This window comes from Phragmites australis, chromosome 9 (genome assembly GCF_958298935.1).
Source record: "Phragmites australis chromosome 9, lpPhrAust1.1, whole genome shotgun sequence".
NCBI classification, from domain to species: domain Eukaryota; kingdom Viridiplantae; phylum Streptophyta; class Magnoliopsida; order Poales; family Poaceae; genus Phragmites; species Phragmites australis.
This window is the reverse complement of record NC_084929.1, coordinates 4,019,034-4,031,785: the sequence shown is the minus strand read 5'-3', so window position 1 is coordinate 4,031,785 and position 12,752 is coordinate 4,019,034. Positions and strand designations below refer to the sequence as shown.

The 12,752-nt window shown below is 41.5% G+C and overlaps 1 protein-coding gene across 1 annotated transcript; it reads right to left on the bottom strand.

Annotated features, from left to right (window-relative positions):
• Nucleotides 1-6,660: 6,660 nt before the first annotated feature.
• Nucleotides 6,661-7,667, bottom strand: LOC133929639 (vegetative cell wall protein gp1-like). Its single transcript, XM_062376434.1, has 2 exons — nucleotides 7,644-7,667; nucleotides 6,661-7,035 (listed from the first exon to the last, which is right to left on the bottom strand). The coding sequence occupies exons 1-2, from the start codon at nucleotides 7,665-7,667 to the stop codon at nucleotides 6,661-6,663; spliced, it is 399 nt and encodes a 132-aa protein (XP_062232418.1).
• Nucleotides 7,668-12,752: the final 5,085 nt, after the last annotated feature.

The window sequence follows — 12,752 nt, the reverse complement described above, 5'->3', positions numbered from 1 at the left end:
TGCTGTTGCAGGGTAACAAAACATTAGCTGCTAAGCAGCTCAAATGTACATGATACTCGCTGTTGACTTTTTGATGTTTGGCCTTGTTGGCATTTGCGTGACAGTGATAAAGAAACTGAGTGACAGAATGCTTAGGATGTCTGGTGACATTTGCACCATTGTTGTGAACTTGCAATTGTTAGTTTGAAATTCAGATTTCAGTGTGTCTGCTAAATTAGGCTGGTGTGTGGCTTCTCATGCAGTTATTTGGTGCAAGGTTTGTAGTCAATTTCAGTACCGCAGGGAATGAAACCCAGAATCTGGGATGAGCTTCCTTTGTGTATCTAACTATTCTACGGTTCACCATTTCAACACATTTGTGAATCCTGGATTTACCTCCCAGTTTCCTATTTCATCCAGTCCTGGATCAACAATAATGACATGTTACTACAAGAGGAAAATTGTACAAACCCACTTGTAAGTGAGGGTTTTTTTTATAAACCCACCCGCAAATCACTTTGTTATGGTCTCACGCCTGTAAGTTTAATTTGTTTTTTAAATTCCCCCTGTCTGCATCTACGTGGCACTTGCATTGATCTCTTATATGGTCTATCAACTCTACCATATCTCCCCTTTGTCCACTGTGGCCCATGGTGGGTCATTGAGCTCGGTAACAGGTTGTGTAATTCTTCCTCTTCAAGTATTAGTATGTATGACTATGAAGGACATGGATGTGGGATTGTGTGTGACCATGAGGATCTTGCAAAGGTGCAGAGGATGGGCCATGCTGCACAATGGGAAGACATGGTCGAGCCGGTGATCACATAATAGCTCTATGTAAGCAACACATATCCAGCCAACACAGTCAGGGAGATATTTAAAAACATAAAGCAACTTGCAGTTGTGTGAACGTAACAAAATGACTTGCGAATGTTTTTATAAAAACTCTGATATACAGGAGGGTTTTTGCAATTTTTCCTTACTAAAGTGTAGTTTCTCGTGTTCTCATTCTCATGTACTGTGCAAACAGAGCTCGGTATAGGCTGCATTGTGTCATTTGCTGAATTTGATCATAATCAATATTGTTTGTGCTTTATTTGCGCAGTTTCTTGCATAGAAACCAATGCTGACGTTTCTGCACATAGATTCGTAGTTCTCTTCTTGTTATCGACTCATTCGTCATTATTTTTCAAGAATACATTTATTCGTCATTTTGACACCTGAGAAACTTATGCGATGCAAAGTTTCAAAGTGGTGCATGAGAATTGTCAGGGGAAAACTGTACTTTAGTTTTACTGCTAAACAGGTAGTGCTCAATCCTCTAAATATGCTAGTGAACTGAAAATATATATCCTCTAAATATGCTAGTGAACTGAAAATGTATCCAGACCAAAGGTGTACTTTTTCATGCAGTATACCATTCTCTAGTGAGTACCAAAAAAGCCTGTGTGAACAACGATTTGCTCTATTTCTGCAGTGAGTCGTGTATTGCCTCCCCTGTGTCAGCTTCTGTAGAATCTGGGGGAGCTAAAGAATAGAGTGTTTCTTGTTTTAAACTCTTCCTTCTGTATGTGCATATAAAGAGTGGTATGGCCCTAATGGCCCAGTAGAGGATACACAGGAAATGGTTAACTTGGCTATAGATTGTTATAAGAACCTGTTTGGTTTTGAACCTAAGTTGAATGTTCATTTAGGGGATAATTTTTGGGATGACTGAAGCGCCCGGGTCATCCCGGTGCTAAAAACTATATTATACCAATCCCTGTATCAGTTGCTGTAGAATATAAGTCTTACAACAGATGATATCATAGTCATACAACAAATGGAGTGGTGAAATAAATCCACCAAGCTAATAATACATAAAGGGCTCCGTAAGACTCGCGAGCAACAAGGTCCACATCACCAGAGGACACAACAGGATCAGCATGAGGACATGCTACTCCATAGGCAACTCGGGTGTGGACGCGACCAAGACTTAATCGTCAGCCTCACCGTCGACGTCGGTAAAGTTCGGATCTTCCTCTAAAATTATAAACAAAGGTGAGTACAAACGTACTTAGCAAGTTCCAACCCTTATTTGGGCTGGGTACTCTAACCATATTCTCTTTATCTTCTCTTCTCCATTGAGTTCTGACATGACAAACATGGCTAGAGAAGATGAGAACTATAGCGAGAACTAAAGTGCAGAACATCATCATCTGAACTATAGTGCCTCCCCTACGGTTCTCACGTCTCCAGCTAAATTTGTCGTGCCATAACTCTACTCTAATCCTACTCTCAAACGTGTCTACCTCTCCAACAGAATCATTTGCCAATGCATCGACCTCTTCTTCTAATTGGAGAGTTTAAATCCACCTTATCACCACTAACCACCTTCTTCTAATTTTTGGTAAAGGGATTCTCCTAGGTGAGCAGATGTTCCTGGTACTAGTCCCAGGATCATCTGCACGCTCCAGATAAAAAAGCCAATGCCAAAACTATAATCCTATTCTCTTCTCTTCTCAACTTAGATTTAAACCTGTCAACTTGGGAGGAAATATGTACGTATTCGGAAAGCTACATGTGTTACCTTTTCGGTAAGCTACATGAGATCACCAAATTCGTATATATTTCCTCCCAAATTAGAGAGGTTAAATCCACCTCATCACCACTAACCACCTTCTTCTAATTTTTAGTAAAGGGATTTTCATCTGTGAGCATACAGATGGCCCTAGGACATCTGCAGCTCTAATGAAAAAGCCAATGCCAAAACTATAATCCTTTCCTCTTCTCTTCTCAACATAGATCTAAACCTGTCCACTTAGGAGGAAATATGTACCACTATTACAAAAACTATTTCCAAAGGTGGTTCGTAACCCGTTTTCACAGGCATTTAGCGCACCCGTCTGTGATCGAAGGCCTGTGAAAATGAATTTCCACAGGCGCAAAAGAGACCGCCTATGAAAATCTATTTCCACAGGTGGTTCACTTAAGTAACCGCATGTGGAAACCTATTTCCATAGGCGGTTCCTTAAGTGAACCGCCTGTAGAAATATATTTCCACAGACGGTCTCTTCTGCATCCGCCTGTAGATAGGTAGATTTTCACAGGCGGGTGATATAAGGACCCGCCTGTGGTATGTATTTTATTCAAAAATTAATAATGAGCATATTTTTTTATTCCCTCCAGATTTCAACACATTTTCAAGACAGTTTTCAACATCATTTGAATCAGCACAAGTCCAATATTTAACATAAATACAATAATATTCACAAGTACAATATTTTTACATCATAAGCCAAATATTAAACACAAATATTGTTTCATCTCCCACTTACAAAGCCTCAGATGGCTAGCCAATTCACCTCCGAGGTCAAAGAATCTGCCACTCTTGTGAATGACTTCGTGTATGATGAACCGGCACATGTCACGTTGGACGTTTTGAATATCTTCGTCTTTGAGCGAGGTGTGAGTACATTCGATCCTCCGTGCCTGAAATGAAAATACAACTAAAATAGTTAAAGCACTACTGACAACGGAAACAGAACCAAATAAGAATGTGCAAGCGCAATGATGACTTACGTCCTCATGGTTCATTGTGTACCTCCCGTTTACCCTAAGAAACTGGCAAACATAGTATCCACAAAGAACGGTGTCAAAACCTTGCTTGTGGCATTTCAAATATAAACGTAATGTATTCGGTAATTCAATAAGACTCTTCATCATAACATACAAGCATTAGAGATGTGTTATTACCGGAAAGTGTGTACGGACTGTCATCGCATCCGGCTTGGCCGTATCGTGTATCCCACCTTTCAGTACGTACCACTTGTAGACCCTATTCGAATGCAAATAAATAATTATCAATTCATAAATGATTTATAAGAATTTTATATATGGAGATTTTCTTTACCTCTGTATAACGTCGATGAGATTTTGGTAGGATGATTGGGGGAGATCGGCTGAGTCAAGGACCATGAGTTTGCTCAAGTTCGACATCAACATTATACAAATAAAGTGGTCGCTACATGAATACTTATGTTAGGATCTTGATCAAGCAATTAAGTTGAATACTTATGTTAGGTTCTTGACATATCAAACTTACTTAAAGTTGTAGGGAGCTCTTTCCCATAGTTTTCAATGCATTATGTTTGGCGGCTTCCTCTGTTCCCGAGGGGAATCGGATGGTTCTCTGCAATGTTTCCCATAGAAACTCCTTCGTCTCATTCGGCAGCAACCGCCAATCAATTATTGTGATTGGGACGTACTCCTTGACAAGAAATCCGCAATTGTTACGGAATTTGACGTAGGCCTCACAAGGTGCAACAGGCTCCCCTTCAACCCCGACTTGGGTTATTGTATAAGTGATGGATGGCAACTTGTTTCTGCTTCACTCACCCTTTCTTCATTTTAGCGTACCCCCAGAGGGACCCGAAGTTTCAGGCACAGAGGGAGCGGAAGGTTGTGGCGTAGATGATCGATGCGAAGATCTTTGCACCCTCACCCTCTAGAGAGAAAACAAGGAGAGTTAATATAAACAAAAAATATTCCTCCATTTAAGAAGTATAAAATGCATTGACTCATCTCAATACCTCTTCGGCGGGATCGTAGTCGGGGCTACTTTCTCGATGTCGGCTTTGCCGCTCGCACGGAACAGGGCTCGGGCTGTGATACGAGCTCAAGATTTTGCTACTGTCAGAGGAGAACGACTGGTGCGGGCTTGGGCTCCTATCTGACCTCCTACTTGCATCTGCCCCATCTTGTACCGGGGCGCCCTCTAGTGCGAGCATCCTCTGTACCGGGACGCCATCTATTGTGAGTATCCTCTGTGTCGGGGTGCCTTCTATTGCGAGCATCCTTTGTACTTTTGGTTTCTTAGGGGGGCTTGGGCTTCTATCCGACCTCCTGCTTGCATCCGCCCCATCTTGTGCCAAGGCGCCCTCTAGTGAGAGCATCCTCTGTGCTTCTAATTTCTTAGGGGTTACTGTCCCCTTCTGTCCCATGGTACTTCATCGACCACTAACATCAAGTGTAGTATATTCTATTTTTAATAGAGGAAAGAAAAGGAATAAATGTTAAAATGACTGGTAATTAAACCTTGAGCAACAAAGACACTCAATCAACGACTGCAGTGTAAAGCCTTATAGTGAATTAGAGGGGGGGAAATGATGCGGTGAAATGTTAAATGAACCAAACCACTGTTGTGCCACCTCCATGGTTTGTTGGCCAATCTTTAGTTAATGTTGGCCAATCATGCAGAGTCATGGCGATACTCATATGTAACTAACTAGCTAATTAGCATTTATTCTTTAGCAGAATCTATCAGTCCGTCGGATGAAAATTGATAAGAAAATGTATCTCGACTCGTGAAACTCATCTAAATTAAAGTTCAGCACCTTGATCTAGTGAAGTCCCTGAAACTCCAGTAGATACTAAGATATTCAAATGTGATCTGCACAACTTGCTACTAATAACATCAAGTGAACAAGTGGCGATTTCTAAAATAACAATATAACAATTTTGGCTCATTCGCTTTGAATACATGATAGTTGTAGTTCTTCAGCTGCTTGAAGGATCTATCAAGCTTACTAGCTTCAGTGTGCATTAAGGATAGAAGCCTATAGTGATATTTCACGTCAAGTATTAGCTAATAAGTTTTTTTTAAGACTCCGTGGCTCCACGCAGCTAAGACCAGTGTCGCGTGCTTGTACAGTTAACATGCTACTAGTAGCTTCAGGCGATTGTCCAAATTTACTCAAGACTGTTGTACAGCGGACAAAGCAGTCTTACTCTATAAACAAATAGGCACAGTACACGTATATGCAAATAGAAATGTTGACATTTATCTGTGAACAACTCTATACAAATAATCTTGGATAATTTGTCACAATGTTCTGACGACGCAATACATGAACTTCAGAAACCAACAGTTTGGGCATAAACTTTACAACAGACCTTGCCTTGAGTTCAGATTTTTTTTTTATTAGTACAGCCCACTCTAGATCAAATACGTCCAAGAAAACGAGAGGAAAATCTAAGTAAGTCAGCATTCCATGTAGCACAATCTTAGTGCAAAAGTTTCAAGCATTGACAAATGCTCTCATTTTCAAGGATGAACAAATGCTCTTGTTAAATGCTAAAGACAAAACTTTCAAGAATTGCACATTTAGCACTTGGATGGGCACCTGAGTTTCTTTGCAAATCAGCAGATATATAACATGATTGTAATGCTATCTAATGAGTAGCACATTTAGCACATCGGCACGTACCATACATGATTCTGCAACTAAGAATATTAATGGCACACATATAGTTGTCAAGGATAACACATGTATTTATAACTTAGTTTTCTAAATTCCTTCTATGAATAATCTGATCATGTTTTATTGTATACTTCACAGCCTACAATTCTTTATCACTTATGTCCTCATTCATCATCATATGTTATGCCAAATTTTGCTTAAAATCTAATAGAAGAATGAACAAAACAATGAATAGAACATCAGCCCATCCTATGGTTTGATACTTTGATATGGATTGAACAAATGCAAATGCCACTGTTTCTCTATTTGTGAAACCAAACATGTATGCCACTGTTACAATTGGATATATAAGAAACATTCAAAACAATTGTATAGCTACGTGGCACGATGGCCGGACATCACACAGAGAAGAAGGACCACGGCTCGGCTGGAGCTCCAGCTATGACGGCTCGGCCGGGTATATACAGAGAGGGAGGAGGGGATGGCTACTGACCACGGCGGCGAGGTGGACGGCGTGCCTGTGCGATGAGGTGGACGGCGTGTCGGCGGCGAGGTGGATGCGTGGACCGAAGGAGGGAGGCCGGACTAGGCGTGATGGGGATGGCGGCACAGGCGGCTCCTCCTCGGGGGTGGCGGCGGAGCGGGGCAGCTCCTCCTCTGTGGGGGCATCGGCGGCGCAGGGTGGCCTCTCCTCGTCGGGGGCGGTGGTGTCGGGGAGAGGCCCCTCCTCATCGGGGATGAGGACGCAGCGGCGGGGGGACGGCGCCGTCGGGGGGACAGCGGCGTCGAGAGGCTCAGCGGCGGTTTCGGGCAGCTTGACGACACAATCTTGGAACGTCTATGGGCTAGGGTTTCAAGGCCTCGCGCCAGCTATATATATAGAACTTCATTTACACAGGCGGTTGTCTTAGCGAATCGCCTGTGGAAATCATTTTCATAGGTGGTTGTCTTAGCGAACCGCCTATGTAAATAATTTCCACAGGCAGTTGTCTTAGCCAACCGCTTGTGGAAATCATTTTAAATAAAGTTTTTTGATAGATCTATTGATCATTGTCATTTTTTTCACTTTTGGAAATCAATAATCACATTGGCAATTAAATAACATAACATGAAAATCACATTGGAAACTAAGTTACATAACATGGCACTATTGGCCTTGAACTGTTTTTCCTACACCATCGAGGGTTGCTTCTACAAGTTTGATCTTTTCTGGATCTTCGAAAGGTGACACGTCGTCGAATTGATTGTATTCTTCCTCATCCTCCACAATCTCAACTCCGACAATTCTTTGTTTTCCGGCAACAACTATGTGCTTCTTTTCAATCGCGGGGTTGATTATATAGAAAACCTGTGCGACGTGATCAGTGAGTACCCACGGGTCATCTAAGTGGCCTACAATATTGAGGTCGACAGTTGTGAAACCGTAATTGTCCACCGCCACGCCATTTGGATTTTTGACCCATTTGCACCGAAAGACGGGGATCTGCAGATTCACTCCATAGTCGAGTTCCCAGATTTCATCTATGAACCCATAGTAGGTGCTCTTTTCTCTTGTTGTGTCATAAGCTTCTATCCGAATGCCGCTGTTTTGGGCCGTGCTCTTCTTGTCCTTTGCTTTGGTATAAAACGTGTATCCATTAATGTCATACGCTTGCCATGACGTAACTAAACTTGATGGGCCACAAGCCAATATTTTCACATTTTTTCTATCTACGGATTCACCATCCAGTAGGTTTTGGTTCTTGAACCATGTGGTGAAGTGACGCTTGTGCTCTTTCAAAATCCAATCATCTGAGTGGCCTTGATTTTCTTTGTGAAGCTCATTCAGGTGTTGCTTGACGTACGGCTCCACTATCTTGAGCTGCTGCAAGATGGTTAAATGTGCTTCTTCCACTGCTTTGTAATCATGATCAATGAATCTTTTCTTTCCTTTGGTCCCTCTCCCAGACAACCTCCCCTCGTGTCGAGATACAGGTACACCAATTGATTTCGCATCATTTATGTAATCGATGCAACACTCAACGACTTCCTCGGTATAGTAGCCCTTGATCATGGAACCCTCTAGGTGAGCACGATTCCGTACATAGCCCTTGAGAATGCCCATGTACCGCTCAAACGCATACATTTGATGTAAGAATACAGGGCCCAGTGCAATTATCTCATTCACGATGTGAACCAAGAGGTGTACCATGATATCGAAAAAGGATGGAGGGAAGCACATCTCAAATTGGCATAGAGTCTCTACCAAGTAACTATGTAGAGCACCTAGTCTTTCAGCATCGATCACCTTCTGTGCAATTGCATTGAAGAAGTGACACAACCGTGTGATGACCACCTTTATGTATCCTGGCTTGATACCGCTGATTGCAATATGGAGCATCTACGTCATCATCACATGACAATCGTGAGACTTCATGCCTATTAGCTTCAAATCTTTCATCGAGACTAGTTTCTTGATATTGGATGAGTAATTAGTCGGGACTCTCACCCCACGTAAGCACTTGCACAGTGCCTTTTTCTCCTCAGGTGTCAGAGAGTAGCTAGCCGGGGGAAGGTAATGTTTCCTATTTGGTCTGTCTTCAGGGTATAGCTCTGGCCTGATTTTAAAATGTACCAAGTCCTTACGTGACTTGATTCCATCCTTTGTCTTGCCCAGTACGTCCAGTAAGAGGCCAAGGATGCTATCACACGCATTCTTCTCAACGTGCATGACATCAATGCTGTGACGAACGCCCAAGTCCTTCCAGTAGGGTAAATACTTAAAGAAAATCGGCATCTTCTTCCACAACATGCTGATCGGCGTCTCACTTTTCTTCCTCTTTTTACCCTTCGGCAGCTTCCCAAAAACAACCTTGATGCTCTTGACCATTTCAAACACTAGTGCCCCGCTGCGAGGTTTTGGGTTAGTACCTTGCTCAATCGTATTGTCAAAATGTTTCTTCATCTTGCGGTATTTGTGAGTTTTGAGTAAGAACCATCAATGTCGCGTGTACACTACCTTCTGTGAGTACGAAAAGTACATAAACACGGTTTCATCCAAGCATACTACACATCCTTACTTCCCTTTCACCTGTCCCGATAGGGAAAAAAATGGCGGGATAATCACTGATGGTAACAAAAATCATGGCTTTCAGCGTGAAGTACTGTCGTCAGAACTCATCCCACACCCGGACCCCATTGTTTCACAGTTTCACCATATCTTCCATCAATGGTTCCAGAAACATATCTATATCGTTGCCAGGTTGTTTCGGTCCTTGGATAAGAATGGATAGCATAAGCTACTTCCACTTCATGCATAACCATGGAGGAAGGTTGTAGATGGTCAGGACCACTGGCCAAGTGCTATGTGAGGTGCTCATATCACCGAAAGGATTCATTTCATCGGTACTCAACGCGAACCTTACACTCCTTGGTTCTTTAGCGAAATCTGGATACATGGCATTGAACTTTCTCCATTGGCTAGCATCAGTGGGTGTCGAAGCTTAGTTCCATCCTTCTTGCACTTATCGAAATGCCAACGCATCAGTTCAGAGTCCCTTGGGTTCGAGTACAAACGCTGCAAGCGGAAGATCACTGGCAGGTACCACATCACCATGGCAGGACTTCTTCTCTTCTTCTCCGCGTTGGAAGAAGTGTCTTCTTCGTCATGACCAGCATTACTCTTCTTCTTCTTCGTGTTGGCGAAAGCATCTTCATCCTCACAATCATCATTCCTCTTGTACCGACTCGCATTGCACACTGGGCATCTATCCAAGACTTCGTACTCTTTACGGTAGAGGATACAGTGATTCGGACATGCGTGTATTTTTTGCACATCCAATAACAACGGGCAGATAAGCTTCTTCGCCTGATAATTGGTGGTGGGCAAGGAGTTAGGCTTCGGAAGCATGTTTGCTAAGAGATTCAGCAGATCCAAGAAACTCTTGTCGGACCATCCATTACTGGCCTTCAACCTTAGAAGTTCAAGCACCGAATGCAACACCGTAAACTTCTTATCACAGCCCTTCGATTCCTCATACAAAAGTTCATTCGATGCCTTCTGTAACGCCTCGAAATTATCTAAACCCCTCATATCCCTTAAAACATGTGGTTCTGCGTGGCGCAACATTTCCTCCAGATCAAAATCAGCATCATCATCTATCATAACATCAGTGTTGCCTTCAACTCCCTTATCATCACCATCCACTTGATCAACAACGATGTCATCGTTTGGTTTGCATGTACGTTGTTCGTCATGTTTGGACCAACATGTGTAATCCTCGATAAAACCTCTCAAGATCAAGTGTGATTTGATTATGCTTGATTTGTCCCACAATTTCTGGTTCTTGCAGTCACAACATGGACAGTGTATTTCCTTTGTCTTCTTAGTCAAAGCGTCCTTCTCGGCGGCTTCAATAAAAGTAGAGAGTCCTTTGATGTATATTTGACCATGTCTTGGTGCATCGTACATCCATACTTTGTCCATCTTTAACTTCAACCATAAAATTAGATAGATAAATTAATTAATAAGAAAATCATAATAAAAAGATTTTTTTAATTGGGAAAAATTAGGCTTGTTATGATTATAATATGTCTACGTAATTGAATCTACAATGGGAAAAATTGGTTCAAAACAATATGGATTCATTACTCTCTCTCCCTCTACATCTAGATCTAGATCTAGATGATCTAGATATATTCAAAAATTCCCCATTCATGATAAAACTTCGTAGAGACTAAAAATATCAAATTATAGCTATATTTTTTAAATATAATGCTAGAATCATATGAATCTACACAATTGAATTAATATTAGCCACAAATTTTAGCTAATTCGAGGATCTAAATGGCTAGAACCATGAGTATCTCTAGATCATATCTAAACCCTAATTGAGCCCTAAATCTAAATCTAAACTTCAAAAAGATGCTAGCTAGGGGTGAGATACCCTTACCTTAGATGGCTCATCCAAGGAATTCAAAAACAAAACCTTCCCCCTCTATTTTCAAAATCCACGGCCGCCTTTGAGCTGTACTGTTCGGACACAGCGAGCTCTGTCTGAATAGCTCCCCGCTGGGAGGGACTGTTTATGGAGAGATTATTATAGGCAGTTCACATAAGGAACCGTCTGTGAAAACTAATTTTCACAGACGGTTCCTTATATGAACTGCCTGTGAAAATACTTCATTTCCACAGGCGGTCAACCGCCTGTGGAACGCCTGCGGAAATGAAGTATTTTCACATGCTGTTTCTTATGTCAACCGCCTGTGATAATAGACTTCATTTCTACAGACGGTTCACATAAGGAATCGCCTGTGGAAATTAATTTTCACAGACGGCCCAAAACCGCACGAGGTCCCAACCTACTACTCAGACGGTTGACAAACCTAGGTGTCTCGAAAAATAGCTTTTGTAATAGTGTACGTATTCGGAAAGCTACATGTGTTACCTTTTCGGTAAGCTACATGAGATCACCGAATACGTACATATTTTCTCCCAAATTAGAGAGGTTAAATCCACTCATCACCACTAACCACCTTCTTCTACTTTTTGGTAAAGGGATTTTCATCAGTGAGCAGGCAGATATCTTTGGGATTCAAAGCCAATGCCAAAACTATAATCCTATTCTCTTCTCTTCTCAACTTAGATTTAAACCTGCCGACTTAGGAGGAAATATGTACTTATTCGGAAAGCTACATATTTTACCTTTTCGGTAAACTACATGAGATCACCGAATAAGTACAAATCTCCTCTCAAATTGGAGAGGTTAAATCTAGCTTACCTTTATGTGTTGTGACAGGGCAAACATGGTTGGGGAAGATGCGAACTGCGGAGAGAACTATAGTGTTGTGACAAATCCCGATACTATAGCTTCCTCCACAGTCCACACTTCCCCAGCCAAATTTATCATGCCATAACTCCAACAAATGTCCATTCTCGCTCTCACTCTCTCTATTAAAATTTCAACATCTGTCCACTCTATTCAAATTTCAACAAAAACATGAATTTCCAAATACATGAATTCTAATTTAACTATTAATTAACAACTGAATAAGCAAGGTACTTACTAATTCGGTTTTTAACTACTAATAAATTTAATCATTGACGACCAAACGAACAAAATATCAGCCGAACTAAGCTTTCTTTCTTTTTTTGGATGAAACTGAACTAAGCATCTTGATTTCAACTATTCGGCCACGTTGATCCTTTCTTCTTCTAACTTCAGTTCTAACCAAGTTAACAGCCGAATTAAACTAGCTGAATATTCAGCCATTTAGTAATTTAATTATTTTATCATGCAGCCAAATCTATACTACTAAGCCTGCCAAATTTGGCCATGAACAGAAAGAACGAAATTATCGCTTTACATTACTTCAACTCTTAAAACAAATATAGGCCGGCCTGCTACGACTTTCCAAAGACCCAGAAAATCAAATCCAAGAGTCCTTTGAAACTCCCTCGACGCTGTTCTGCTACAATTTCACTTTCAGAGAGAGCACATCAGACACTAAGTCCATCCAACTTATTAAGCACTTGCGTACTCTCCATAATAT

Bases quoted from the DNA above. Each gene is read 5' to 3' on its own strand.
- LOC133929639 (XM_062376434.1), bottom strand. From the start codon at position 7,667: ATGGCGTGGCGGTGGACAATTACG. The intron at 7,036-7,643 runs GTTTCACAACTG...TGTGTCGTCAAG, and splicing joins CGTGGCGGTGGACAATTACG to CTGCCCGAAACCGCCGCTGA.